Here is a 26,228-nt window from a genome sequence, read left to right as displayed (position 1 = left end):
TTCATTTGTTACTGTGTAGTAGAGTTTTGTTTGACAAGTCCCAGAAAATATGGATGAAAATGTTAGTTTTTGGATCATCTCATCATTATTTTTTACATTTTTATGAAAGCCATATCTTCGTAAAATAAGATTTGAAAATTTCGTCGATTTGTGAGATTATATAACAAAATCTTCGTAAGAATAACCTACATTTTTATCATTTTGTAAAGTTAATATATATGATCGTAACTTCTTTTATAGAAAAGACCTATAATTATATCGCATATTATTTTTTAGTTTCGTATGATACATCTACATTTTAGGAGATCGGTGATAAACTTACACATGAAATAGCAATTTTGATAGCTTTTTGCAGGAAACGAAAAAAAAACCTTTTTATATTTATCTATAGGCGTTGGAGTTAATCAAGGCATTCGACAACAGTCTTCAAACAAAACAAAATATGATATTGAACTCTTTAGTCAGCTATTTCATCAATTTTGTCTCAATAGCAAAGTCTAAAACCTTTTTTCCGCACAAAAACAAACTCAACTTAACCTTTTCCTGAAAATCCGTAAGCCCCATGAAGTGAAAAAAAATTTGTATGGTTGGATAGAGAGCGAGTGTTCATAAGAGTCTATACTATAAGCAAGCTAACCAACCAATACAACACATAGGTTCGCAGATATTATAGTCCAAAATATTGATGCCATAACACAATCGTGTGTTCACTGAAACTTCAAACATATGACATCAAACAAAAAAAGAACGAAAAAGCCGGAAGATAAGGAAGATTTTGTAACATATGGAAGTCGGAGATACTTCCAAAACTATCCCACTAATTGCCGGATTCCGCAGTCTGATCCCGACTCCTCTTATTATGACTTCGCTCAAAGTCAGCTTCCAGAACATTTATCAATTTCGATCTCTATTCTTATAATGTGTCTTTTTTTCGTCTTATAATGCATTTATTTGTATGCATATAATCACAAATTTTATTGAAAGAAACTATATGCATGATGAAAACAATTTTTTTTAAAAAAAATATAGAACAGTGGATAAAAACAACGTAATTGACCATGTATATGCATGGTGCATATACGCCGCGGCCGTTTTGTTTACATTGTGTGTACGTACACCGTTAATACAAAAAGCGTAGTACAATTTCATTTGTAGTGCAGTGGTACATAAATTATCGTCATATATCTACAAATTTACAATATTTTAATACATGTAAATTTGAATATGATTACAAATTTACAATATTTTAATACATGTACACGCAAATAGTAAACAATCCTAATTTGACACAGTCTTGCTCATAATCTCAATCTAATTTTCATTGGTAGAAGAACTAATTAATATAAGAAAATCCGTTAAACCGAGCTTTTGACCAAAAAAAAAGAAAAATCAATTATTTAGAGAGGATCAGACAAATAAAGCTCATAATATGCTTAGGATCGATGATCATCTAGATCTTATCTCATACAGTCAGCGGTCATGGTTCTGAGGAATAGAACAATAATACTATATATGAGTCTGTACCAAATATATAATCTTCATCTATCTTAGTCATGATTCTTCGTGTAATCAACTTATATGTGAAATAGTACTAGTCTTTGGAGATAAGAATGTGGTTTTGTTCCCATATTAGGTATTTTGTGAGTTGTATAAGTTAAATTGTTTACCACTAGTCGTCTGATGAACAAGATAATGTTTCTGTAAGGGACCTAGATATGTAGAAACTTCTTAAGAAAAATTTCTTCCCATCGCTTTAACCGTTACTTTTTTTTTAATGCGTTAAGTTCTTCATTAGTCTTTCTTTGGCTCATTGAAAACAAAATATGGTTCGATATAAGAAGAAGGTAGTTCATGCTTTCTTTGGCTCATAGCTATGATTTCCAAACCATTTTCAAAAGATCGAATATATAAGAATCGTAAATCTCAAGGAAAGAAGCTTTGAGTTCTAATAATTAGTTAAAGTTAGCTTAAACGTATATAAACTATAAACTATATATATTCACCGTGCAAGATTAGTAAAATTAAAGTTAGCAAAACCTGTATTTACCGGAAGAGTTCTAAGATAAATTTCCATAGTTTGTAGAAAAACCAAATTTTTTTGATATTTAAGACATCTCTACACTACCAATTATGATTCTAATCACACTTTGTAACCGAATCAAGTTAGATAGATGTTACTTCATTTACTGCCAGTAGTATTAAGGTGCGATATTATAACCTTTGGGTATATTCATATGGAAATCCACTTGTCAGACTTATGCACTGAAGTTTTAACTTGTTATTCGTTCTAATCCTCTTATGACATCCACCTACCACAAAATATGGATGTATTCTGATTTCCCAATAATAAAAAACAATTATCCTTAATTTCTTATTATTGTATATTTGCTATAAATCAACTAGACTTGAACCAGAATTCAAAACTCGTACGTAAACAATATTTCTGTCATACATTACATACATATATTACAGAAACGATCAAAACGAACAAATCCAAAAACAAATTGCTTTTAAAGTCAACGAGTCGACCAGCTCACACCGCACTGACCAGCAACACGCGCTTTTGAATCTCTCACTAACCGATGTCGTTTTATCAAATCACCACAAACACTGAAGCCGGTTTCATTGACTCACACGTCACTCTTTTGACTTGTCAATCTCCTCTATATATAGTAACTAAAACGAGCTAACTCTCTACTCACTAAAACTTAAAACACACACTTCATCTTCTTTAAAACCCTAAAATATAATTTACAAGATGGGTTCGGTTAGATCATTGTGCTTATTCATAACCTTCCTTAGTTGTCTCATCAGCTCGGTCCATGGCCAAGCCGCCATAAGGCCGGGTCCTGTTACTGGCACAAGGATCGGGTTTTATGCGACCACGTGTCCTACAGCTGAAACCATCGTCCGAAATGCCGTGAATGCTGGTTTCAGTACCGACCCCAGAATCGCACCCGGAATATTGAGAATGCATTTCCACGACTGTTTTGTCCAAGGTTGTGACGGTTCGATCCTTATATCCGGAGCTAACACCGAGAAAACCGCCGGTCCGAACGTCAATCTCCGTGGATTTGAAGTCATAGACAACGCCAAAACGCAACTCGAAGCCGCGTGTCCAGGAGTTGTCTCTTGTGCTGACATTTTAGCCTTAGCCGCTCGTGACACTGTCGTCCTCGTAAGCCTTTATTAACTCATAACAAACGTTATACACATTATGCTCCTTATTTCGTAAACACATATGCATTAATTAATGTTACTTTATTATTTTATATCATTATATGTATATAACGTTTATACGTGCATGGGTTAATTTGCATGCAGACGGGAGGAACAAGCTGGCAAGTACCAACGGGACGTAGAGATGGTCGAGTTTCTTTGGCGTCGAATGTTAACAATCTCCCTGGTCCCCGTGACTCTGTTGCCGTTCAACAACAAAAATTCTCGGCTTTAGGACTTAATACCCGTGATCTCGTCGTCCTCGTTGGTCAGTTCTTTAAACTTAATTAACACTTTCAGAACTGTAATAATTACCATTAATTCAAAAAATAAAAATAACTATAACGTTAGAAAACTCTCTTCATGTGTTCAATGAATACTTGGCAACCGTCAAGCACCTAAACCGTCTGAACGTCTTAAACGCATGAAGAGTTTCTTAACATGCGCATTAAGAGAAAAACAAACTATTTGCAAATCTTTAGTGATCAGAATAATAACAACATATACTAAATTACTTTGTACATAATTTAACAGGAGGACACACGATCGGAACAGCAGGATGCGGTACATTCAGGAACAGGCTTTTCAATAGCACTGGACAACCCGCGGACCCAACCATAGACCCAACATTTCTGGCGCAGCTTCAAACACAATGTCCCCAAAACGGAGACGCTTCAGTGCGCGTTGATCTTGACACTGGAAGCGGTACCACTTGGGACACTTCTTACTACAACAACCTAAGCCGTGGCCGTGGAGTTCTCCAGTCCGATCAAGTCCTTTGGACCGATCCAGCCACTAGACCCATAGTGCAACAATTGATGGCTCCTAGAAGCACCTTCAACTTTGATTTTGCGAGGTCGATGGTCAGGATGAGTATTATTGGTGTGGCTACGGGGGCTAATGGGGAAATCCGTAGGGTTTGCTCTGCGGTTAATTAATTTACTGATCAAAATCCGTCGTGATAAAACTTTCATGACGTTAAGTACTTGTTTCGAGTGTGATTTTAATTTCAACAATAAATAAACTATAAACCACTAGAAAAGGACACAAGAAAAAAACCCAAAAGTGGGTGAATGAAATTTGTATCTATAAGGTGTTAGTATTCGATTTCTTTTGGTTTGGTTTTTAATGTTATGTCTTCACAAAAATATTATACTTATATATATTGGCTTCTTTAATTTTATAATCTATCAAAACATATCTTATGCATGTATCATAAGTAATGATTTAAAATTGAGTATGGATCCAAAATAAACAGTAAACAAAGGGAAATAAATATCAACAAAAAAAAATAGCGAGTAATTTGGAGAAATATCTTATTTTTTTTTTTTTTCGGAGAAATATCTTATAAATTTGGAATTATGAACCTAAAATCAGGATAATACGTACGTACACCCTTTTCAGTAATTATTATATTTTAAATCAAGAAAACTTATAAAACAGTTGAACCAAATTAAACAGCAGTCCATATTAACATACCCAATAATAAGTTGTTTAACCTAAAGGTATATATGGTCACATAACAATGATGGATTCTTGACTTTTTAGTTTTAGTCTTCTAGATCACAATTATTAATATATAGCTTAAAGGATTGAAGACTGGTCAATCTCTTGAAATTCAGAATATCATATTCTCAACTCTCAAGTATCAATGATCAAGGACGGCCAAATACTCTTGTAGTCTTGTCTGCCAATCATTCGTTGCATTCTGAAAATCTTTGGTCTAACTTTTTTCCTTACATAAGAAAATTTCGTTTTTTTTTCTCATAAACGTTTAATTTACTAACTAAATGGTAACATTAGAATATAATACGTCAAATTAAAAGATGATAAAAAAGCGAAATCTTAAGTGATTTGTAATCAAGCTTTGACGACCCAAAAAAAAAAAAAAATTGATATGTAACCAGGCAAAGCTAATTAATCTTCAACTTGTCACTGTCATTTTTTCTCCCATGCAAATGCATGAATCAGTTAACTTTGGCAATCCTATAATGGCTATTATAGTTAATATGGTGTACGCGTATTAATAAGTTTGATTTGTGATGTATTAAGTGAATGTATTAGCTGTATTGATTTAGACCGAGCTAATAATTCTTTTCACACTTCAAACTTCAAAGAACAAACTTATTAGATTTACAATTGATGTCTTGTTCACAATGTTTTGAAAATCGAGTTGGATAAGAAACGATATTATTGTTAATTAGATATACATAACTATATAAATATCCAAGTCAAATGATCAGAGTCGGTTATTATTTATGTATGATAGATATAAATATATATATACACCATTTGATATATATATCCATAACATTCTCTATTTTGTTTGAAACGTAATATTTTGTTCTAGCTCTTTGAATATTATATATAATAATATTAAAACATTCGACCAATGGAAAAAACTACTTTGTTTTTTTTTGTCCTGATCACAATCTGATTGACCAGAATAGATAAATTCATGTTCTCCAAACACTGTGGTACTGGATCAATGTTAGAAAATGATATAAATATACAATTGACATGATTTTTAGCCAGTGTCAAATTTATATACGGACTCTGATTATAAATTATATATGTTAATATAGATTTTAGTCCAACATTTTATGGCATATATATATATTAAAAAAAAAACTGTAAGATGGCGTGGCTCACGCGTCTTGCCATTTTATTTAAGATTCGAAGCAAAAAAACTCCAAAACGGTTCGAGTAGAAGACAACATCCGTGTAAAAGGTCTATTATTTCAACGATTCCACTGATTTATATCGTTTTCAATTGTACTCCAATAATTTTAGGATTAAAAAGAAAAATAGAACGAGACAATCCAATTGAGTCATTGACTATTGATATGCATGCATATCTCCACCACTAAAACATTGTTTTTTTTTTTTGTCTTTTTGGACAACGTTTCTGATATAGTGATATTTGATTAATTATTGCAGTCTACCTCCTCGATTGATTCTGTGCAGATTCTTTTTCCTGGTCTCATGAATTTGTAGTGCATAGTTTTTTTTAAACGTGCACATTACAATCAAAGAACGATTGATTTGATTGGTGTTCATGTTTTTTCCAAAATACGAAATATTCCCCGAGACAAAATTTGTTGACTTTTGTGTCAGAACACATAGAACTGAAAGTTGGGATTTCTTCGTATGTAATACAATCCAAAAGACTAAAAAACAGAATTTTTTTTGTGTTTATTGTCGTATACCGTCTACTTCCAAATGAAGTAGTTTTGGGGTTTTAGATTGGCTAAACTAAAATTATTTTTTTAAATATTAGTATATAGGAAATTTATCATGCATGCATGAGGTACTTTTGGGTAAGTTCTCGTTAATAATTGTGTGTTGAAAATTTTAATATTAATGATTGTGTAAGTGATTTAACAATTGATGTTGAATGGGGCAGTCCTCGTGCCTTCATAGAAAGAAAACGCGTAGAAATTAAAAAAAAACAACAACAACAAGTGCTTAGAAAAGGAAAGGTTATAACAAGACGTAATTACCAGAGAAAATGGCCGACAATTCTCTTACTCATAATTTTCCTCTTTTTAATGGGGAATATATATACTATTTTTAGTTTATGAATAACGAAAAAAATATATTAAATTTCGAATATATTTCAGACATACCATAAATTATGAAATCTTAAGTAAATTAGATATGGACGCACAGTATATGTGAAGTATAAACGTTAATTTATTTTCAAACTTTTTAATTAGTCTCGTGACATCAATCTTTTGGCCTACTTGATCAACTTGTTGCAGTATGTATAAATAAATTAATAACAAACAATCCAACTTTCTTAACTTCTTATTTTCTTATATTTCTTTGTCAACACATACTCTTTCTTCTTCTTAATTTTTTTTATATTTTCCGTCAATACAAAATCCATAAGAGTAAAGCATAAATATCAATATATCAGTTTCGTGATTTTGACATGAATTTGTATGTATTTGTTTCGTTTAAATGCAATTGCGTATTTTATTAGAGTATGCGTTGTGAATTTTCTATTTTAATGTTAACGTTGTAAGAGTTAAATAATAAACCCAACTAAAAAGTAGGGGAGATAGATAAATTAACATATGCTCGTTAATATATTGACAATAGACGTGAAAGTACGTGGTATTATATTCCGTAGACAAACATTCGCTAACAAACACAAACTGGTTGTCAGAATCTTATTAATTCTTATCCGTTGCATAGTAACTAGTTTAACTTTTTTATTTTATTTTGTGTGTGTGCAAACAGTGACTAGTTTAACTAATCAATGCAATGAGATGTTTTTAGTGATGCGGAGACATTACGGTTAAAAAATGAAAGGTAATAATATGATTGGAAAATTGTGGTTAAGTGATACATAGTTTGAAACGGTATAATGTTGACTAGTAACAATATGGAGAAAAGTAAAGCAAAAGATGTAATTACAGATTAATGACAATCGAAGTGGTATGTTAGATGTTACGTTTCTAATCAAATATATCAATTATAGCTCAAGTTTAATAATTACGTATAGTCGTTCTATATCTAAATTAAAAAAATTGAACATATCTTTTTCTCTCTTGTAATGGTATAGTATAATAGTACTAATTACTTGAACATATATCTTATTTGTGACAAAACTAATTCACGAGTCACCACTACTCTAATAGGGTTTCAGATTATAAAAATGTTTTCCAAAGATTATCTATAAGCCAAATAGCATTCGAAATAGGTTAAAGAAAAAGAGAGAAGAAACTCACAAATCTACGTATAGGTAGTTAGGTACATACATGGACCATATTCATTTGCTTAAATACACTATCAACAAAACAAATCAGTACAAAGAAAAAAGATTATAAAATTATAATTCCAGTAAAACGTAGCTCCAACTAGTTAATGAGTAGCCCGGCATTGCTTACTCATCTAACTATACGAATCATTCACTATTTTCACTATAAATACACACAATAATATCAAACTGTTAAACACAACAAATCAAAAGTAATAATCCGAATTATTATTACATATATGCACCCTTTGGTCATAAAGTAATTAGAAGACACCAAAATGGGGAATGTTACTAAGTTTAATCCTCGCTTCCTTCTCTTACCGTTATTCATTGTCCTAGCTGCGACTGCAACCGCACATGCCAACCAATTCCTCCCAAGGCCTCGGCTCGGGTATTACGGTAATTCATGCTGGAATGTAGAATCGATAGTGCGGTCTGTGGTCCAGTCAAACTATCTTGATAATCCAGCCAATGCTCCGGGCATTTTGCGTATGCACTTTCACGATTGTTTCGTCCAAGGCTGTGACGCCTCCATTCTCCTAGCCGGACCTAACTCTGAGAGAACGGCGATTCCAAATCTATCGTTGAGAGGGTTTAACGTCATCGAAGAAGCTAAGACTCAGCTTGAGATCGCTTGTCCTCGAACAGTCTCTTGTGCTGATATTCTTGCACTCGCTGCACGTGACTTCGTCGTTATGGTATAAGTATAACCTACTTTTTTTTTAATTATATATAATTAAGTCCATAGTTTTATAAAAATATAACACGTAATTAAATGGAGGTTTTATATGTATCGGTAGGCCGGTGGACCATGGTGGCCAGTTCCATTGGGACGACTTGATGGTCGGGTTTCGCTAGCCTCGAATGTCAATTTGCCCGGACCAACCGACTCCGTTGCCGTGCAGAGGCAGAGCTTCGCCGCAAAGAATCTTAATACCCAAGACCTTGTTGTCCTTGTTGGTACGTAAACAAAGTTTGTTTTAGCCCTCGTTGGTTTCAAACATTTTTCCCCACCATTTTGGTTTATATGTGAAAATTTTACTTTTGTGAAATATTTCTGAAAATATACACACGTACCACAAACACATGGCGTTACATATTAAATGTATACCATATTGCTACTCCAAATTTATATACTTAACATTATCCAAAAATTTCTTGCATCTTAAGCTAGCTTAGCATTAATCAAGTTGTGTAATAAATAATTTTTTTATACATAACAAAGTATATATATAATTTTGAAATTCTTTCTCTCGAGATGCCTTCTAATTTAGATAGAGCGTTTGGTATATAACAGCTGGACACACGATAGGAACGGCCGGGTGTGGTGTGTTTAGGAACAGGTTCTTCAACTACAACAACACAGGAAGTCCGGACCCAACCATCGCCCCGAGTTTCGTCCCTCAAATTCAATCTCAATGTCCTATCAACGGCGATCCCGCCACTCGTGTCGTGCTGGACGCGGGAAGTGGAGACCAATTCGATACGTCGTACCTTAACAACTTGAGGAATGGTCGAGGTGTCCTCGAGTCTGATCAGGTCCTATGGACTAATCCCCAGACCCGACCCATCGTGGAACAGCTTTTAGGACTAAGGTTTCCATTTCTGTGGTTCGGAATAGAATTCGGCAGGTCGATGACCAAGATGAGTCAGATTGAGATCAAGACGGGTTTGGATGGGGAGATTCGTAGGGTTTGTTCTGCGGTTAACTGATCAATATAAAATTAATTAACCGTTTTGATATGCTATAAATTATGAATAAAAATGGAAATTATAAAGTTCAATAGACTCTCCTGCTTACTAGATATAATAGTTTCTAACAAAGGAACAATAAACCGGGTTAACATTTTCTATCAGTGTGATTATACGTGTTTAGTTACGTCGATGTGAGTCTGAGGGAATAAGTTTTTAAATCACATGCACATACGGAAAAGAACATGTTATGTAATTGTAGACTCTTACGAAATTTAAACTATCTCTTGTTTAATTTATATATCTGGTTGTTAATAATGAAAAGAACAATTGGACTAAAAACAGAAATAATAGAATAACAGTTAGGTTAATATATGTACGCTAAAAATAACATAACGATTGAGTTAATACATCTAAAGTCTAAACATGTACATATCAGTTTTTAACTCGTGGCAATGAAAGTTAGGATGACGAGATTTCCGCCAATTTCCGGCAGAAAACTAGGCGATATATGAATGTAAGTTTCCATCTCATATGTGCTCAATGATGGGTGAAATTTGTCCTTTCTGATTTTTAAAAAAAGAGAGTTGGACCGATATGAATTAAAATCATGTGTCATGTTTACTCCTATACAAAAGTTACCTCCTTATACATGAAATATGAATTTTGGTTCCTTTCTTTATCTTTTATCTATAAATGTAAATGTAAATGCAAAGTGAATTTTACAAAAAAAAAAATTAAGTACAATTAGTTAAGTGAAGTCAATAAAAGTTGGAACGATTCAGTTTGAATACACAGTTCGAAATGAATCTAATCATTGGTTGAAAATGATTAAAAGGAATAATAGTAGTAGTAAGGATGATTATATAACAGTGGTTGACTTTGACAATAAAGAAAAAAAGACAAGTCAATGATATTATGCCATCGAAGTAAATTGTCCCTTGGTGGTTTCATTAAACAGGACATCCTCAGTCATTATATGCTCTCTTATTTGTTTGCCACCGACTGTCGTGGCTTATCTCTTTAACATAATATAGCTTTTTAGATAATTTATTCAAGGAAATTTTGTTAAAACATTCATACGGTTTTCATAATATTAGTAGTATTTTCTTCAAATGATTATCTCTACGCAGCAAATTTGTAATTTCATTGTATACAAATTTCGATCGAATTCATTTCATAAAAGGAGATACAAAAATAATTCTCTACTTGACTTTTATGATTTTAAAATAATTTAAAATCAACTAAAATAAATCTCATTAAAATATTTTTTGGTACATACTCTTCCTATCAATATTTTGTGGTTAGTTAAATAGTTTATTGACCAAGTCTATATAATCATTAAACATCATTATCTTGCTCCCCCATTTGATTTCCTTTGACAAAGTATATATGCATAATCGTATATATAGTCGATTTTTGTAATCACATTCATAACATCAATATGTAGATTCATAAACGCGACTACAAAATATCATATGTAAATGTAAAATTTATATTTTTAAACATGAATAAATGAATATCTACGTGTGTATGTGTCGTGCATGTTAGTCTATAAATAAGTTATTAAACGATTCACAAATCTAGAAAACTTTGCAAACTACATACATTTCCAAACCATTAACAAAGAAAAAAAATGATATTTCTATAACTTCGATTACTTCAAGCTCTTTCAAATGTTTTATCTTTTCTGACGACGAAAATAAATATACAACCAAAAGACCTACAACTTCAAGCTAATTAATAAAAAAAAAGAATGATTAAGTGCATACAAGTTGTGATTTAACGGCTACACACGTGGTTTCGTCATCAGAAATTATACATTTGCATGCCAGCTGCGAGTACATATATATATATATATATATATATATATATATTATATAATGTTATGTACTTATGTTATTACTTGTTACTCGTTAATTACTTCAGTTTAGGTAAGTGATTAATTAACTAAGTAAAGCCATCAGCATCTATATTTGTTTTGTATCTTCCCCATGCATGCACAAAACTACTACAGTAGAACCTCTATAAATTAATACTCTTTAAATTAATACTTACTATAAATTAATAAATTCTTCCGGTCCCGAGTTGGGCCGGTGTAAAAAATGATACATTTCAGATAAATTAATAAGATAATAATTCTTTTGGAAATCTTATGTAAAAATATAGTCCCATCAATATCATAAATTAATAAGCAAATAAACTAATATATATATATATATATATATATATATCTAAGAAAATCTAGTGAGATATGACTCTATTATTGTTTGCCTATCTAAAAAAATCTAGTAAATATGACTCTATTATTGTTTGCATATTCTTGAATTTGCATTTTTATTAGAGCTCATCTCTAATTTTTTTCATTGTTATCTTCTCAAATCGAATCCAAAAATTATAGAGAGTCCTAAATGCGATAATTGTTTATTTAGTAACTGGTTCTAAAGATACCTTAATAGCTTCTTCGACTTCATCATTACCATGAAAGATAGTAGTAGCAATTTTTTTCTAAACTCTAAACTTCTAACATTTATCATTTTTACCTAGATAATATAGTAAACAATTAACATTCATCCTATTACGATAGCCAAGATTATAAATTAAAAAAAAATTATTTAAAAATATGAATGATAAGAAAAATATATTATTTTGTAATAGAAAATTTTTAAAATTATAAAAATGATAAAAACTCTTCATAATAGGATGAATGTTAATCGATAAATTAAAACCTCTATAAATTAATAAAATTTCAAATTCCCGACCTTATTAATTTATAGAGGTTTTACTGTATTGTCCAACGGTTCAAACCTAAAAGATATTATGGCGGTGAATACTTTCAAATTTTTAATTTTTTTCATTGAATGAATAGTTTTACCAGCTAATCCAAAAGAATAGAGAAACAAATATACCATTATATATAATAGACGATTTGATAAGAGAAACAGTCAACTATGCCCGTTACATTTTCTGATTTTCATTATCCCTAACCACAAAATGTTCTGACCAAAACTTTGAAACTATATTATCGCCACGCAGTTCATCGAGCTAATCTATGAAGCAATATTTGACCCTAATATATAGAACATATATACATCACTATTGTGGTATCAACTTGTAAGTTGTATCGGAGAATTTCCTTTTAAAGCCAATTGACCCTAATTATTTCATCATAAACAATTTGCGTTTACTGTTTCTTTAGAAGATTTGACAATTTCCCTTAAAAGTATTGTAAACCCCATTAATCAAGTACAAAGTTTGCAAGTTTAGCTAAATGTTCAAATAGCACTAAGTGATTTGTTCTCCAAAAAAATTAAGATGCTTTTCGTTTATACCATTCACCGTATATATTAGTTTTCATATTTTTGAACATGAACTATTAATCCAAATGATTATAGCTATAGGTGCGACTTGAACAAACTTTGATTCTCTTACCAATCATCTACAACATAAAACCAAGATAGCTTCGCTCAAAAGGAAAAAAAAAATGTGTATAATAGATGTTCAATGGACCGACTATTATACACCATTATATATGCAAACTAATTATTATATTAATGATTACTAAATCAACTTAGAAAATTTCCATAATTCTGCGTCGTGTGCCGAAGTTGCTCGATACAATTGTTATTCCTACGACTTTTTTTGCCTATATATACAAACCCTTTAACACCAACATCAAAACACACAACAAATAGCAACTTCTATAAAGCACAAAGAGTTTCTTATTTACTAAAAAGAAAAATGGGTCGTGGTTACACTTTGCTATTCGTTCTAGTAACGTTTTTGGTGTTGGTTGCAGCTGTAACCGCACAAGGGAACAGTGTCTCAAACCGCGGTGGTGGTCGAAGACCACGAGTTGGGTTTTACGGGAATAGATGCCGAAACGTAGAGTCTATCGTGAGATCGGTGGTTAAGTCGCATGTCCAGTCGAACCCGGCTAATGCACCTGGACTTTTACGAATGCATTTTCACGATTGCTTTGTCCGTGGCTGTGATGCCTCGATTCTCCTCGCTGGTAACACCTCGGAGAGAACCGCAGGTCCCAACCGTTCATTGAGAGGATTCGAAGTTATTGAAGAGGCTAAGACTCGGCTTGAGCTTGCTTGTCCTCGAACCGTTTCTTGTGCTGATATTCTCACCCTTGCTACCCGAGACGCCGTCGTTTTGGTAATATACTGAAATTATTAGACCCATTACATATATATCACCTACAATCAAGGATTCTATTCTAGTATGGTGCCGTGTTTAACGGTCATTTAATATTGGTTTATGCAGAGCGGTGGGCAAAGCTGGAAAGTGCCATTGGGACGTCTCGACGGCCGAATCTCGCAAGCCTCAGACGTGAACTTGCCCGGACCAAGCGACCCCGTCTCTAAGCAGAAGCAAGACTTCGCTGCTAAAACTCTCAACACATTAGACCTCGTAACTCTTGTTGGTACGTTGTAATTGCATATGGTTTGAATGTAACACTTTATAATTAGCCGTTGGTTCGTATATTTATTTACCACTAGCTAACTTAGTGAGTTTTGGTTATGACCAGGGGGACACACAATAGGAACTGCTGGCTGCGGTCTAGTAAGGGGAAGGTTCTTTAACTTCAACGGGACAGGACAACCTGACCCATCAATCGACCCGAGTTTTGTGCCGCTGATTCAGGCTCGATGCCCTCAAACTGGAGGCACCCGAGTCGAGTTAGACGCTGGAAGTGTTGACAGGTTTGACACATCGTTCCTAAGGAACGTGAGGTCAAGTCGCGTGGTTCTCCAATCTGATCTAGTCCTATGGAAGGACACCGAGACCCGAGTCATCATTGAAAGGTTATTAGGCTTACGCCGACCATCCTTGAGGTTCGGAACCGAGTTCGGGAAGTCGATGGTCAAGATGAGTCTCATAGAAGTTAAGACTGGATCAGATGGGGAGATTCGTAGGGTTTGCTCTGCGATCAATTAAGAATAAAAGCACAAATGTGTGGTTTGTTTTTAGTTTATGAATTTGTTAACTAATAATCATTTGTTTTATATAATAAGCTTGATATAGCATTATTTTGTGGTCGATGGTTACGTTTTGATTTAAGATTGTACTTGTAACAAAACTGTGGTATATAAAAGTGTTATTTGTTTCTTCACTCGTGTACGGAAGAATGAACGAACTTGTCAAGGAAGAATAGTGTTGAATATGTTTGATTAATGGAAGCTTATCTATACTCCATCAGTAATGGATTAGCAAATTCATTAAATTAATCATTAGTTTTGATATACTTTATCCAAAATACTGGAGTTGGTATTTAATTATCTGAAAAGATTTAAATATTATATGTTGTTGGGTCTATTTTTGCCTTTTTGGATTAGAGAAGTTAAACCTCTTGTGGATTCCAGTGAAGTATACGATCGCTAGTCATTATTCTTTTTTTTAAACAAAACAGAGCCTTACTTTCATTCAACTAAACATAGTAGCATGGTTACAAAGGGTAAGAGTTTCCAAAGCAAAGCTTGATAGGTAAACATGTGCAACAAAGGTAGAGATACATAAATCGACCAACATGTCCAAGAGATGTTGAAAATTTAAGCAAAAGAGCATCAAACTGCAAGCTAAATCCAGGGTTGTTGACACCACATTCGCTGATACAGCGGAAGAGTGGTAGATTGTCCTTATCGAAATAACATTGGGACATTGAAGGTGTTTCCATGGCCGAGAGACTAGATGGTTTGCTCTGCTCATTGGCGAAGAGGATGGTGGATGGAGAGTAAAGGTTGAACATGGCTTACTTGAGGAGATTCCGGTAACCAAAACCTGTGGAGCTATGGTCATAATGCCGACACTCATCAAACTTTGCCAAGGGGAAACATATTTCCTGACATTGATGAATTGAACTTGGGAATAAACAGGTCGCAGGGAAGGTATGTAGAGGAGACCGCTAGTCATTATTCTAAGTTTGTTGTTTTTATCGAAAATGCCTAATTAGAAAATTGGATGTTTTTTTCCGGGGGGTCAAAGAAGACGAATTTTCCAATAATCATTATGTAGCAAAATGATGTTTTTGTTGATTAATAATAATACAAGGTTTGGGTGTTTCATTTCTGAATTGCCGTTACGCGCTGTTGTCATATTCAACGCAACATCCACGCACTTAAAAATCGAAATTAATAACTTATGGGCTATCCAATGTGTGTGGATTGATTCATAAAAAAGGTGGACTATGATCAACCAAGAATATGCATCATCAAAGTTTTTTGCAAGATATTGGATCGATGGAGAATGATGTTTACGGATCATCAGTTCGATTTTGTGCCAACCTAAATTAGGCCAAAAGAGGTCAACATGCCGAATGATAGTAAATTCTTTGCAATACTCCTTACTTCGCTTCAAATAGTGATGATATCTCAAAATTATGCATGGCCCAGCAAATGAAAAGTTTGGGCTTTTAGGGTTCCTTTAGTTATTGGCCTTTTTTTTATTTGGGCTTTTAGGGTTCCATCAGTTTGCTACGCGATAAATTGAAACAATAGGTGTTTTTGTTTTCTTTTGCAGTTCTTGTATGAGTTGTATATCACACATGTTTTGCAGATCAAATACGATTCACGTACACAGAAAGGATTAAAGGTCACGACTAAGAGAAACATATTGTTTGGAGCACACACAAAAATACAAAAAGTGACACCTATTGTTTTTTTTTTTTTTTTTTTTTTTTTTTTTTTTTTTTTTTTTNTTTTTTTTGTATACTCTCCTACAGTTGAAATTAAAAAAAAATTACTAACGGATGACCCCTAGTAACATCCGCTAACAAATCCAAACGAACAACATTAGGACAAACATCGAAAAAAATCGAAAGCCAATGTGTAAAGAAAATGCATAGTTAGCTAATTTAACTTCTCTCTATAAGGAGAGATTCGAACTATCGAGTCCCTTGAGAAATTCCCTACTGTTTTGATAAACAAGTTATACGATAAGAAAAAAAAATTAACATTTTTAGTCCAAATTTTAACATATCACAACAAAACGTACGTAAAAAAAGTGGATTATAGCCAGGGCTTGGTTGATGGATCGTATTGACATGGAGCGTAATGTCTTGGGTGAGGCTCTGTTTTTCTCCGCCACAACTCTAGACCGTCATCACTCGCGGGGTTGCAAGCTCGACCTCCCCCGATGAATTTGCTCGCGGATTTTTGAGTTCTCGGAAAGCGATGTACAGTACCGTGGAAAGCCAAACAAGCCAGACGGGAGCAACGATAAGAGAAAAGATGGGAGAAATAACAGATACGAGCAAGAGAGGTGCGAGTGAGCCAAATAGATGGCTAATATGTCCCACGAGCATACGAAACCAACGGCTGCGGAGCTTGATCTCGTAGATACGAAGAAGAGCGTAGATTAATATGAGAACCCAGTAACAGAGGAAAGTGGTTCGATAAGTTTCGAACAAGACAAATGCAGAGGAAGTTGTACTGGCTCCGGCAGCCGATGGGTCGCCGAGCTGGAGAAACCCAAGAACTACAGTGTTCATTGACACCATTAACTTGTGCACTGCATCGGAGTATAACTCATAATTTTGCTCCTCCTCTCCAGACCTCTGAACGGTTGTAGTCGCCATACTGTTTAATCTTCCCTTTCTTCTCCTCTGGCCTCTGGGATTTGTCTGTTTTTATAAACATTTTGTCGGAAAAGTCACAGTTAAGCCGACGTAGTCAACAAATATAGTACTTGTGAGGATTTCTTTCTCAACGATCGTACTTGTAGGCAGTGGCGGATCCTGAACGGAATTTAGTATGGGGCAATTTCAAAATTAGTGACTAATTTAGGGGTATTTAAATAATTTTTATATTAGTTAGGATCAACAACAATATATAGTATGGGGCATTATTAAAACAAATGACTAAATTAGAGGCCTTAAAATAAATTTTATACTAGTTAGCTTAAGAAAATTTTAAAATTAGGATGGGGCACTTGTCTTTTTACTGAAAATGCGAAACTACACTTTTAATCGGATGTCCCCGAAGGGACGGCGAAACTACACACATACTGTTTCTTCGAAACCAAAAAAAAAACTACACATACCTTCCGATTGCATTACGAGATTTGATTCTAATAGCATTGCTATCATTTCACGTTATATGGTAAGCTAGTTTCGACTTTGAATTACAATTGCGAAATTTTAGAGAATACAATCACAATCATAAAAACACGATCATATTATTAGGATATTTTATAGCTAATTTCTATTTATTACTCAACCATTTAAAAACAAATTTATATTTTGAAAAGATTGTATACTTACTCACCAATATTTTGAAAAACCCTATATTCTTCTCAAGACACTGTAAAAACTTCTAATTTAGAGATCTAATTTCACTGAACACGATAAACCAAGAATAACTACATGAGCATAAATTATGGTATGAGGTTTGCAAAACCATGGTAACTAGTGCAAATGCCAGCTAATGATGTTGTCATATCTTTTTATAAATTTATTATTATTCTCGGCATTGACTTCATTTGCTTCTTTTACTAATGAGTTTTTTAAAAAACTGAAGATACATGCTTTTGTTACTTGGAGAATTATTAAGAATAATTTGGTTTGAAGGCTGCTACTATCAATTTTGAAGTTCCAAAAATCAAAATGGTGAAAAGTAGGTCGATCTGAAGATCAAGAAGGTTTGAACAGGGGGGGGGGACAGGTTTTAAGGTCAATTAGAACAGGGGGGGACAGGTTTTAAGGTCAAAGATGATTTGAACATCATCCAGAAGAAAGGTTGTTGCATCAAAATTGGTAGTGTTGTCAACGAAGTGACGAACACAGTACTCGTGAGGATTTCAAATCCAAGCGATAAAACAACATATATATATAGTCTTTTTCAATCATCTTCACAATATTCTTTTGTAGCTAATCCTTCCATCCTAACTGATTTGACCGATTTTATAGAAAATTGTAAGGAAAAATAAAATATTGTTAAGAGGAAAATAAAAGTTTTACCCACTCGATATTCAAATTACTTACCAGATTTTAATGAGAACTGGAAAAACAATGAAAGCTTGCCAAAAATAAAATAAAAAGGCAACAATATGTTTAAGTTTAGGTTACTGTATCGCCTTGCTTGGAAATACAGTAGTACGTAACCTATACTTTGAGCATTACAAGTGTTCATTAACACCCGTAACCGAAAAAGACAAAAAGTCTTTAAACAACTCGAGCATTACAAGTTTAACTCAATGTGAAACAAAAAAACATTGCGCACCCAAAATAATGCTTTATTTTTTTCCCGTCAAAGAAGCTAGCATTCGCTTATGGCATCCAATTTTGAAAAGTACATGTTTTTTTTTTTTTTTCTTAACATCTAAGCAATTTTTATTAATATGAATCAGAGTATACATGCTCATCAATGAGATTGCAAATACAACCCATGAATCAGAGTATATGTTTATTTATCATTTGGCAGAAATAAAGACAAACATATTTTAGTGTTATATAGTTATCCTCCGGCCAAAAAAAAAAGTGTCATATAGTTATCCTTATTAAAATTATATAAATATATGAAGATGGGTTTTTATATTGGTCACTTACAACGGGTTAGAAATAAATTATGGGCTTAATAAGTTAATTAACTGAAAAGAACTAAAGTCATAACTATAAGGCATTTTTTTTTTTTTTGGCAAACTGACATAAGACATACACTTATGTTAATTAAATAAAGAGATTTTGATAACTTTCTCTTTGTTAAGTCTTTCTCACTTTTTAATTCTAACTAGATTAAGATCTGTGATCTAGCAGGGTTGAAATTCATTTTATTTATATTGTAACTTTTATATAAAATATAATTTATGTGATTGTTTTGAAAATCTTTTTTGGATAAAATATTATGCAATAAAATCATATGTAAAATATGATGACTTAAAAAAGACACTTATTTTATAAGTTTTATATTGTTAATGATTCTAGATAAGTACATGTGCTATAACACTGGTTAAATTTTATTTTATACAAATTTTATATTTTAAAATAAAATTTTAATATGTTGTATTAGTTTATGTATATGAAGTTATTTCAATAATGTATATTCTATGACTTGAATATCATTATAAGACATAATTTTGTAAATTTGGTTTTTAAAAAGCGAGTTATTATATTATGAGTAATTTAATATATTTTATACTTTTTGTTTTAATATACTTGGTTTTTTGAAATTCTTTCATATTATAGTGACATATTATTGACATTGCTATAACAAATCAATTTAGAGTGTTTATAGTTTCTAACTTTTATATGAAGTTTCAATATTTTAAAAATGTTTCAAAATAAATTATTAAAATTTTATTATATTATATAAAATTATAAAATTCAACAAAAAATATGAAATTGAATTTAAATATTCAAATTTTGACATGTTACTCAGTAAAATTTGTAATTCAATAGACATTATTTTTAAAGAATAATATTACTAAATCTTGAATATTTTATAGATTGAACAATTTATATTTGTTTTTTAAAATTCAACTTATGATATATCCGGAAATAAAACTATTTTTTATTATAATAAATAATATGATAATTTATTTGTTTCACAAAATAGACATATATATAAATGAGAGGTGAAATATAATGATAATTAACAAATTAATATGTTAAGTTAGATATCATAAGATTTTATTTGATGAATAATTTAATAAAGAAAATTAATATAGTAAGTTAGATTATATCAAATAAATTAAGGTTGCACCCACTATTTAACTTGTAATCAACTAATCTATCAATTAATCTATAACCTATTTATAACCAACTTATTAAAATTATCTATAACCTATTTGTAACAAACTTATTAAAATTATATAGTCTATAAAACAATGTTGTGTACTTTCCGTTTTATTATAAAGGGGATAACTAATAAAAATGATATTGTGACAAATTTTTCCTTCGATGTTTTACTAAACAAATTGATTATATCAAGTTAAAATTAATTATGTTTATTTTCAATTTTTATTTACTCTATTTTGGTTTAAAATTTTCTAAAATTGCCTTCTCTTTAATACTAGAGATCAATGCCATAAAAGAAAAAAAAGATCAATCTTCTCGAGCAGAAAAAAAAGAGTAAAAATAAAAGACGAACAACCAAAATTTCATGAAAAAATCATTCTTCTTTTATCAACACTTTTGTTTTTCTCTAACAAAAAAAAAAAAAAAACATTTTTGTCTTGTTTAAAACCGAAACGTTTTGTTTTTGATGGCTTCTCCTTCGCACGGCTCTGAACTCAAGCATTACAAGTTTACAACAATGTGAAACCACAACCCCTCATATGTTTCAAATTCAACTATACATCATATAACCTACACAAACCAAAACAAATTTCAGATTTAAAGAAACACTAGACTCACTTTGATGCCAGAAGAATCTCGGGTTTCTTCGCCTTGCTTGGCGTGTTAACACTCGAGGATCCATTAACAGTCTCTGCAGATACGGTCTTTGCAGCTGTCCGTGCGCTTGTATCGAGGTTAACCAAACTCCTTGTAGCTAAGTAGCTAAAATCGCCTGCGGATTCAAATTATGAGAGGCTCTTGCGTACAATAATCTTACTGTATTCGAAGCTGCATCTTTTGTTAAATTTGGGCTTATCTTGGGTTTCTAACTAAAAATCATTTGGCAATTAGTAGATTGACCCTAACTCTTTATATATTAATGATAATCTCTTTAAACTTCAGATGCGGGACTTGGTTTGTATCCCAACAATCCCCTCTTCAAACTAAGAACCACATGTGGGATATTAACACGCCTCCTCGAGATGATAACTCCATCTCGAACCGATCCCACTTGGACCGACAATAAACCCCTTCTTGGGTCCCCATTACTTGGGTTAACAAGAGGCATGTTCATATCCACTTTTCTAGGTCCACCAGAATTTTTAACCTTGGGCTCTGATACCATGTTAATTTGGGCTTATCTTGGGCTTCTAACTAAAAACCAATTGGCAATTAGTAGATTGACTCTAACCCTTTATATATTAATGATAATCTCTTAAAAGGGACTTAGTTTGTATCCCAACATCTTTGACATCTCCAGTACTCAATATGGATTAAGGAAGCAATGACCAATTAATCCAAATGACTATTCACCGTATATATTAGTTTTCATTTTTTTGGACAGGAACTATTAATCCAAATGATTATAGCTATATGTGCGACTTGAACAAATTTTGATTCTCGATCTTACCAATCATATACAACTTAAAACCAAGATATCGTCGCTCAAAAGGAAAAAAAAAAGTGTATAAATTATAATAGATGTTCAACGAACCGACTATTACACACCATTATATATGCAAACTAAATCAACTTACAAAATTCCCATAATTCTGCGCCGTGTGCCGAAGTTGCTCGATACAAATGTTATTCCTACGACTTTTTTAAGTTTTTTGCCTATATACAAAACCCTTTAACACCAACATCAAAACACACAACAAATAGCAACTTCTAAAAAGAAAAATGGGTCGTGGTTATAATTTGCTACCCGTTCTAGTAACGTTTTTAGTGTTGGTTGCAGCTGTAACAAAATTGTAGTATATAAAAGTGTTATTTGTTTCTTCACTCCTGTACGGAATAATGAACGAACTTTTCAAGGAAGAGTGTCGAATATGTTTGATTAATGGAAGCTTATCTATACTCCATCAGTAATGATTAGCAAACGCATAATTTAATCACTAGTTTTGATATACTTTTATCCAAAATACTGGAGTTGATATTTAATTATCTGAAAAGATTTAAATATTATATGTTGTTGGGTCTATTTTTGGATTAGAGAAGTAAACCCTCTTTTGGATTCCAGATTTCCTGTGAAGTATACAATCAATCATTATCGAAATTGACTTATTAGAGATTGGATGTTTTGGTCAAAGAAGAAGAATTTTCTAATTAAATCACTTTTGTTGATTGGTATCAGTTGAACAAGAATCGAGAGAGAAAAGGTTGTTAAACTCAGATTCTCATTAATTATCAAAAGAGTTTGTTACAAGATCTTTATGCTGTACATGTGATCTTAACCGGTATTAACCAGTGTTATTGATAAACTAATTAAGCTAACAAACCAGACATTCCAGCGCGTAACTAATTGGGTGTTTGATTTCTGCCCAATGCAACACCCCCGCACTTAAAAAATCGAAACAAATAACTTATGGCCTATCCAATGTGGCAATGTGTGTAGATTGATTCATAAAAAGGTGGACTATGATCAACCAAGAATATGCATCATCAAAGTTTTTTGCAAGTTATTGGATCGATGGAGAATGATGTTTACGGATCATCAGTTCGATTTTGTGCCAATCTAAATTAGGCCCTGGCCCATCCCCATTCTGCTGATAAGTTAGCCAAAAGAGGTCAGCATGATCATAAAATTGATGAATGATAGGAAATTCCTTGCAATACTCTTTACTTCTTTAGCTTCAACATAAACCATGATGTAGTTACAAAGAAAAATAGTAATGACGTCTCCAAATTATGCATGGCCCAAACAAATGAACATTTTGGGCTTCTAGGGTTCCATCAGTTGTTGGCCTTTTTCTCGATTTGGGCTCCTTTTTGTTTTGTTTTGTTTTGCAGTTCTTGAATTACAGATATTTTGCAGATCAAATGTTAAGTTTGATTTCTTACCGTAGCCCAAATTTTAACCAATCACAACAAAACGTAAGAAAAACAAAGAGTGAATTTTTTTGATTAGTGAAATTTAAGACTTAAAACTCAAGAAACAAAAAATCCAAGACAATTGCTACAACCGCAAATTAAGATCATCCTTGTTCAACTAAGATCATACAAGTACAACACTAAGAAGTAAGAACCATTCACCAGCACAAACTTCTCTAACCCAAACCAATTAATCCTCAGAATGTCTTAAAACAACTCAAGTATCACCAACAATGAGAAACCACAAAGATTCTTCTACATCAATCTGCAAATTTCTCATTTTGTCCCCCTCACATGTTTCAAATTCAACTATACATCATAATAACCTACACAAACCAAAAAACAATTTTCAGATTTAAAAGAAACACTAGACACTCACTTTGATGCCAGAAGAATCTCAGGTTTTTTCGCCTTGCTTGGCGTGTTAACATTCGAGGAACCACCATTAACAGTCTCCGCAGCTACCGTCTTTGCAGCAATCCGTGCGCTTGTATCGAGATTAACTAAACTCCTTGTAGCCAAAATCGCCTGCGGATTCAAATCATGAGATGCTCTTGCGTACAATGATCTTACTGCATTGGAAGCTGCATCTTTAACATCTCCAGTATTCAACGGGCTAAGCAAGCAATGACCTAGAATCCTTAACGTAGGTTGAAACAACTCCCATGGAAGTGGAATCCTCACTCCTCTTCCTCCAATACCATCAGAGCTGCTAGAGTGTTGTTCTTCGTTCTCTCTAATTGCTAATCTATCAAAATCCTCTTCGATCTCAACGCTACGTCCACTACTACCATTGAAAGAGGATGAATCTCCGAAACCATTGGTTAGTGCTAAGACTTTGTCTTCGTCTCCATCGATTTTTTCTTTGCAATCGCAGTCTTGACCAGCCCAATCAGCAGAGAATTTACAGAATTCGAGCTTAGACCAAGCAGGCATCTGTGAGATCTCTTTGAAATAGCATTGTAGTCCTACACCAACGATGCTAGCTCGTTTAGTTGACTTAACGGCGATCTGAGGCTCAAGCTGCGGAGACAAGACTCCGACGGAGGACGTTGGATTCGAATCACGAGATCTGTTAACGCCGTTTCTAGGTGAATGGTAAAGAGATGGCTGAGAGAGATCTGGGATGTGTACGAGTATAGGTTTACCTCCGCGAGATTTAACCTCGGCGGCGTAGATTGCGAGAAGCACAGCTTCGAATCCGGAGAGAGACGGAAGGGAAGACGAATCTATGGAGTGAATTCGAGATAAGTACATTCCGACGAGTAAAGGGAGGAACGAGAGGACGACGAGACGAAGCGGTGGATCGGAAGAGAGGNAGAAAGGTAGGTTTCGTATAGCCATTGACAAAGCGGATCAGATCCAGAACCAGAAGATGGATTACAAAGAGAAGACGAGATCAACGAGTAAGCAGCGCGAGACGAGAGTAACGATAGCGCCGGCCGATCGGAATCAGCTAGAGAAGAGATCGGAGTTACGTCGCCGTTTTCCGAGAGGAGAGATGAGAGAGAGAGGATGCGAGAGCGTTGCTTGGAAACTGACTCCCACCAAGAATGCATCGGATCTCGATCGGCGGCGGCGGCGGAGGGGGAGATTCCTGAGACGGCAGTAGCGGTTGGTGTGGTAACGGATTTGAAACGGTGAGGAGTGGAGGAAGAGGTGGAGGATGACGGAGAAGGTGAGCCGCCTAGAGGCTTCACGGAGAAGTCCATGGTGAAATTGAGTTTGACTTGGGTGGGGAGACAAAAGGGAAAAGTTTCAGCTAGATTCTAGCAAACACCCGATTAACAAGGATGATCGAAATAATTTGTTTTCTTCAACAAATTAGGACCACTGTAATATAATTTGTTTCTTATGGGGCTAGTTTCGAAAGATCATAGAAGTTACGGGGTGGTTTTTAATATTTGTTTCTACAAGGCCAGGTTTGGTGGGCTTCGAGTTCACGGCCCATTTGTAATAAGACGTCGGTAGGTAGCTTTCTTTACGATCCGATTCTGTGATCTTTTTACACGTCGACCAAATCAAAATCACCCAACCGGATTCTTTTTTTATTTATATTTTAGGAAATAAGATTTGTTGCTTTTAACATACAATGGTAAATCAATCCTCGAAATAAAATACAAATGCATGTGTAGGGCAAAAGATTGAGGAGTAAGTCATACAACATATGCCATTTATAACTATCTCTCTCTCCAAACTCATGTTCAAGAAGTAACTTACTTTTCTGTGTAGGTGAATCGTGGAAGCTAAATATAGTATTTATCTTCTTCTTTTTTCTTTACGTTTCTTTTAGTTGTGGACATTATACGTTATCAACATAAAAGCAATCTTGACTTGCTACAATTAAGTATTTGCATTCAGATTCAACTAGTTTCAATGACTTAAGTCGGTGGTTTAAGGTATTGAATGATACACAATCATTTCACTATTTACGTGGACTCATGGATTACCGATCGATCACCACATAGAAGTTGAAAATACCAAACATTAAAGAAGGCTTTTGAAAATAAAACATTTCCTTAAATGATTATTGGTATTTGCAATATTGACCACAGAAATTAAAATTGATTTCTCGATATCGTTTGTATAACAGTTGATTACTCTATTGAGTGTTTTGTTTTTAGAAAATACCCAACTTTTTAACACTAGTGTCATTAGTTTGGAATCCCTATAATTGTTAGAAATATATACACCGCAAATTTCGCCTAAAAAGGAAAGGAAGCCAATGAACAAGAACTCGGAGGTGCGTTCATAATTATTAGCTGTATCTGTATGTAGTATGAACGCCAATAATTTTTTTCTTAGTAAATGAAAATAGAAAATCTAATCAAATTTCCAAATTAGTTTTAAGAAGAAAAAAAATTATAAAGAAAAAAAAAAAAAAAAAAAAAGAAA

The 26,228-nt window shown here is 33.3% G+C and overlaps 3 protein-coding genes and 1 pseudogene across 3 annotated transcripts; 3 read left to right on the top strand and 1 right to left on the bottom strand.

Annotated features, from left to right (window-relative positions):
- Positions 2,710 to 4,380, top strand: LOC104742142 (peroxidase 71). The gene is made up of 3 exons (XM_010463115.1): positions 2,710 to 3,178; positions 3,325 to 3,487; positions 3,754 to 4,380. The coding sequence occupies exons 1-3, from the start codon at positions 2,759 to 2,761 to the stop codon at positions 4,155 to 4,157; spliced, it is 987 nt and encodes a 328-aa protein (XP_010461417.1). The 5' UTR covers positions 2,710 to 2,758; the 3' UTR covers positions 4,158 to 4,380.
- On the top strand, positions 8,170 to 9,773 carry LOC104742132 (peroxidase 70). The gene is made up of 3 exons (XM_010463106.2): positions 8,170 to 8,685; positions 8,788 to 8,947; positions 9,285 to 9,773. Exons 1-3 carry the CDS (start codon positions 8,266 to 8,268, stop codon positions 9,698 to 9,700), a joined length of 996 nt encoding a protein of 331 aa, XP_010461408.1. The 5' UTR covers positions 8,170 to 8,265; the 3' UTR covers positions 9,701 to 9,773.
- Positions 13,354 to 14,804, top strand: LOC104742125 (peroxidase 69-like). The gene is made up of 3 exons (XM_010463096.2): positions 13,354 to 13,846; positions 13,955 to 14,114; positions 14,220 to 14,804. The coding sequence occupies exons 1-3, from the start codon at positions 13,421 to 13,423 to the stop codon at positions 14,627 to 14,629; spliced, it is 996 nt and encodes a 331-aa protein (XP_010461398.1). The 5' UTR covers positions 13,354 to 13,420; the 3' UTR covers positions 14,630 to 14,804.
- Positions 23,391 to 25,142, bottom strand: LOC104742115 (annotated as a pseudogene).

This window comes from Camelina sativa, chromosome 2 (assembly GCF_000633955.1).
Source record: "Camelina sativa cultivar DH55 chromosome 2, Cs, whole genome shotgun sequence".
Classification (NCBI taxonomy): domain Eukaryota; kingdom Viridiplantae; phylum Streptophyta; class Magnoliopsida; order Brassicales; family Brassicaceae; genus Camelina; species Camelina sativa.
The sequence above is the reverse complement of the archived record's forward strand: the minus strand, read 5'-3'. Positions and strand labels throughout refer to the sequence as shown.

What these genes read in the sequence shown, in the direction of transcription:
- LOC104742125 (XM_010463096.2), top strand. Translation starts at nt 13,421, where the DNA reads ATGGGTCGTGGTTACACTTTGCTATTCGTTCTAGTAACGTTTTTGGTG. An exon ending in CCCGAGACGCCGTCGTTTTG is followed by an intron (nt 13,847 to 13,954) that starts GTAATATACTGA and finishes TGGTTTATGCAG; the next exon opens with AGCGGTGGGCAAAGCTGGAA. An exon ending in AGACCTCGTAACTCTTGTTG is followed by an intron (nt 14,115 to 14,219) that starts GTACGTTGTAAT and finishes GGTTATGACCAG; the next exon opens with GGGGACACACAATAGGAACT.
- LOC104742132 (XM_010463106.2), top strand. Translation starts at nt 8,266, where the DNA reads ATGGGGAATGTTACTAAGTTTAATCCTCGCTTCCTTCTCTTACCGTTA. An exon ending in CACGTGACTTCGTCGTTATG is followed by an intron (nt 8,686 to 8,787) that starts GTATAAGTATAA and finishes ATGTATCGGTAG; the next exon opens with GCCGGTGGACCATGGTGGCC. An exon ending in AGACCTTGTTGTCCTTGTTG is followed by an intron (nt 8,948 to 9,284) that starts GTACGTAAACAA and finishes GGTATATAACAG; the next exon opens with CTGGACACACGATAGGAACG.
- LOC104742142 (XM_010463115.1), top strand. Translation starts at nt 2,759, where the DNA reads ATGGGTTCGGTTAGATCATTGTGCTTATTCATAACCTTCCTTAGTTGT. An exon ending in CTCGTGACACTGTCGTCCTC is followed by an intron (nt 3,179 to 3,324) that starts GTAAGCCTTTAT and finishes ATTTGCATGCAG; the next exon opens with ACGGGAGGAACAAGCTGGCA. An exon ending in TGATCTCGTCGTCCTCGTTG is followed by an intron (nt 3,488 to 3,753) that starts GTCAGTTCTTTA and finishes ATAATTTAACAG; the next exon opens with GAGGACACACGATCGGAACA.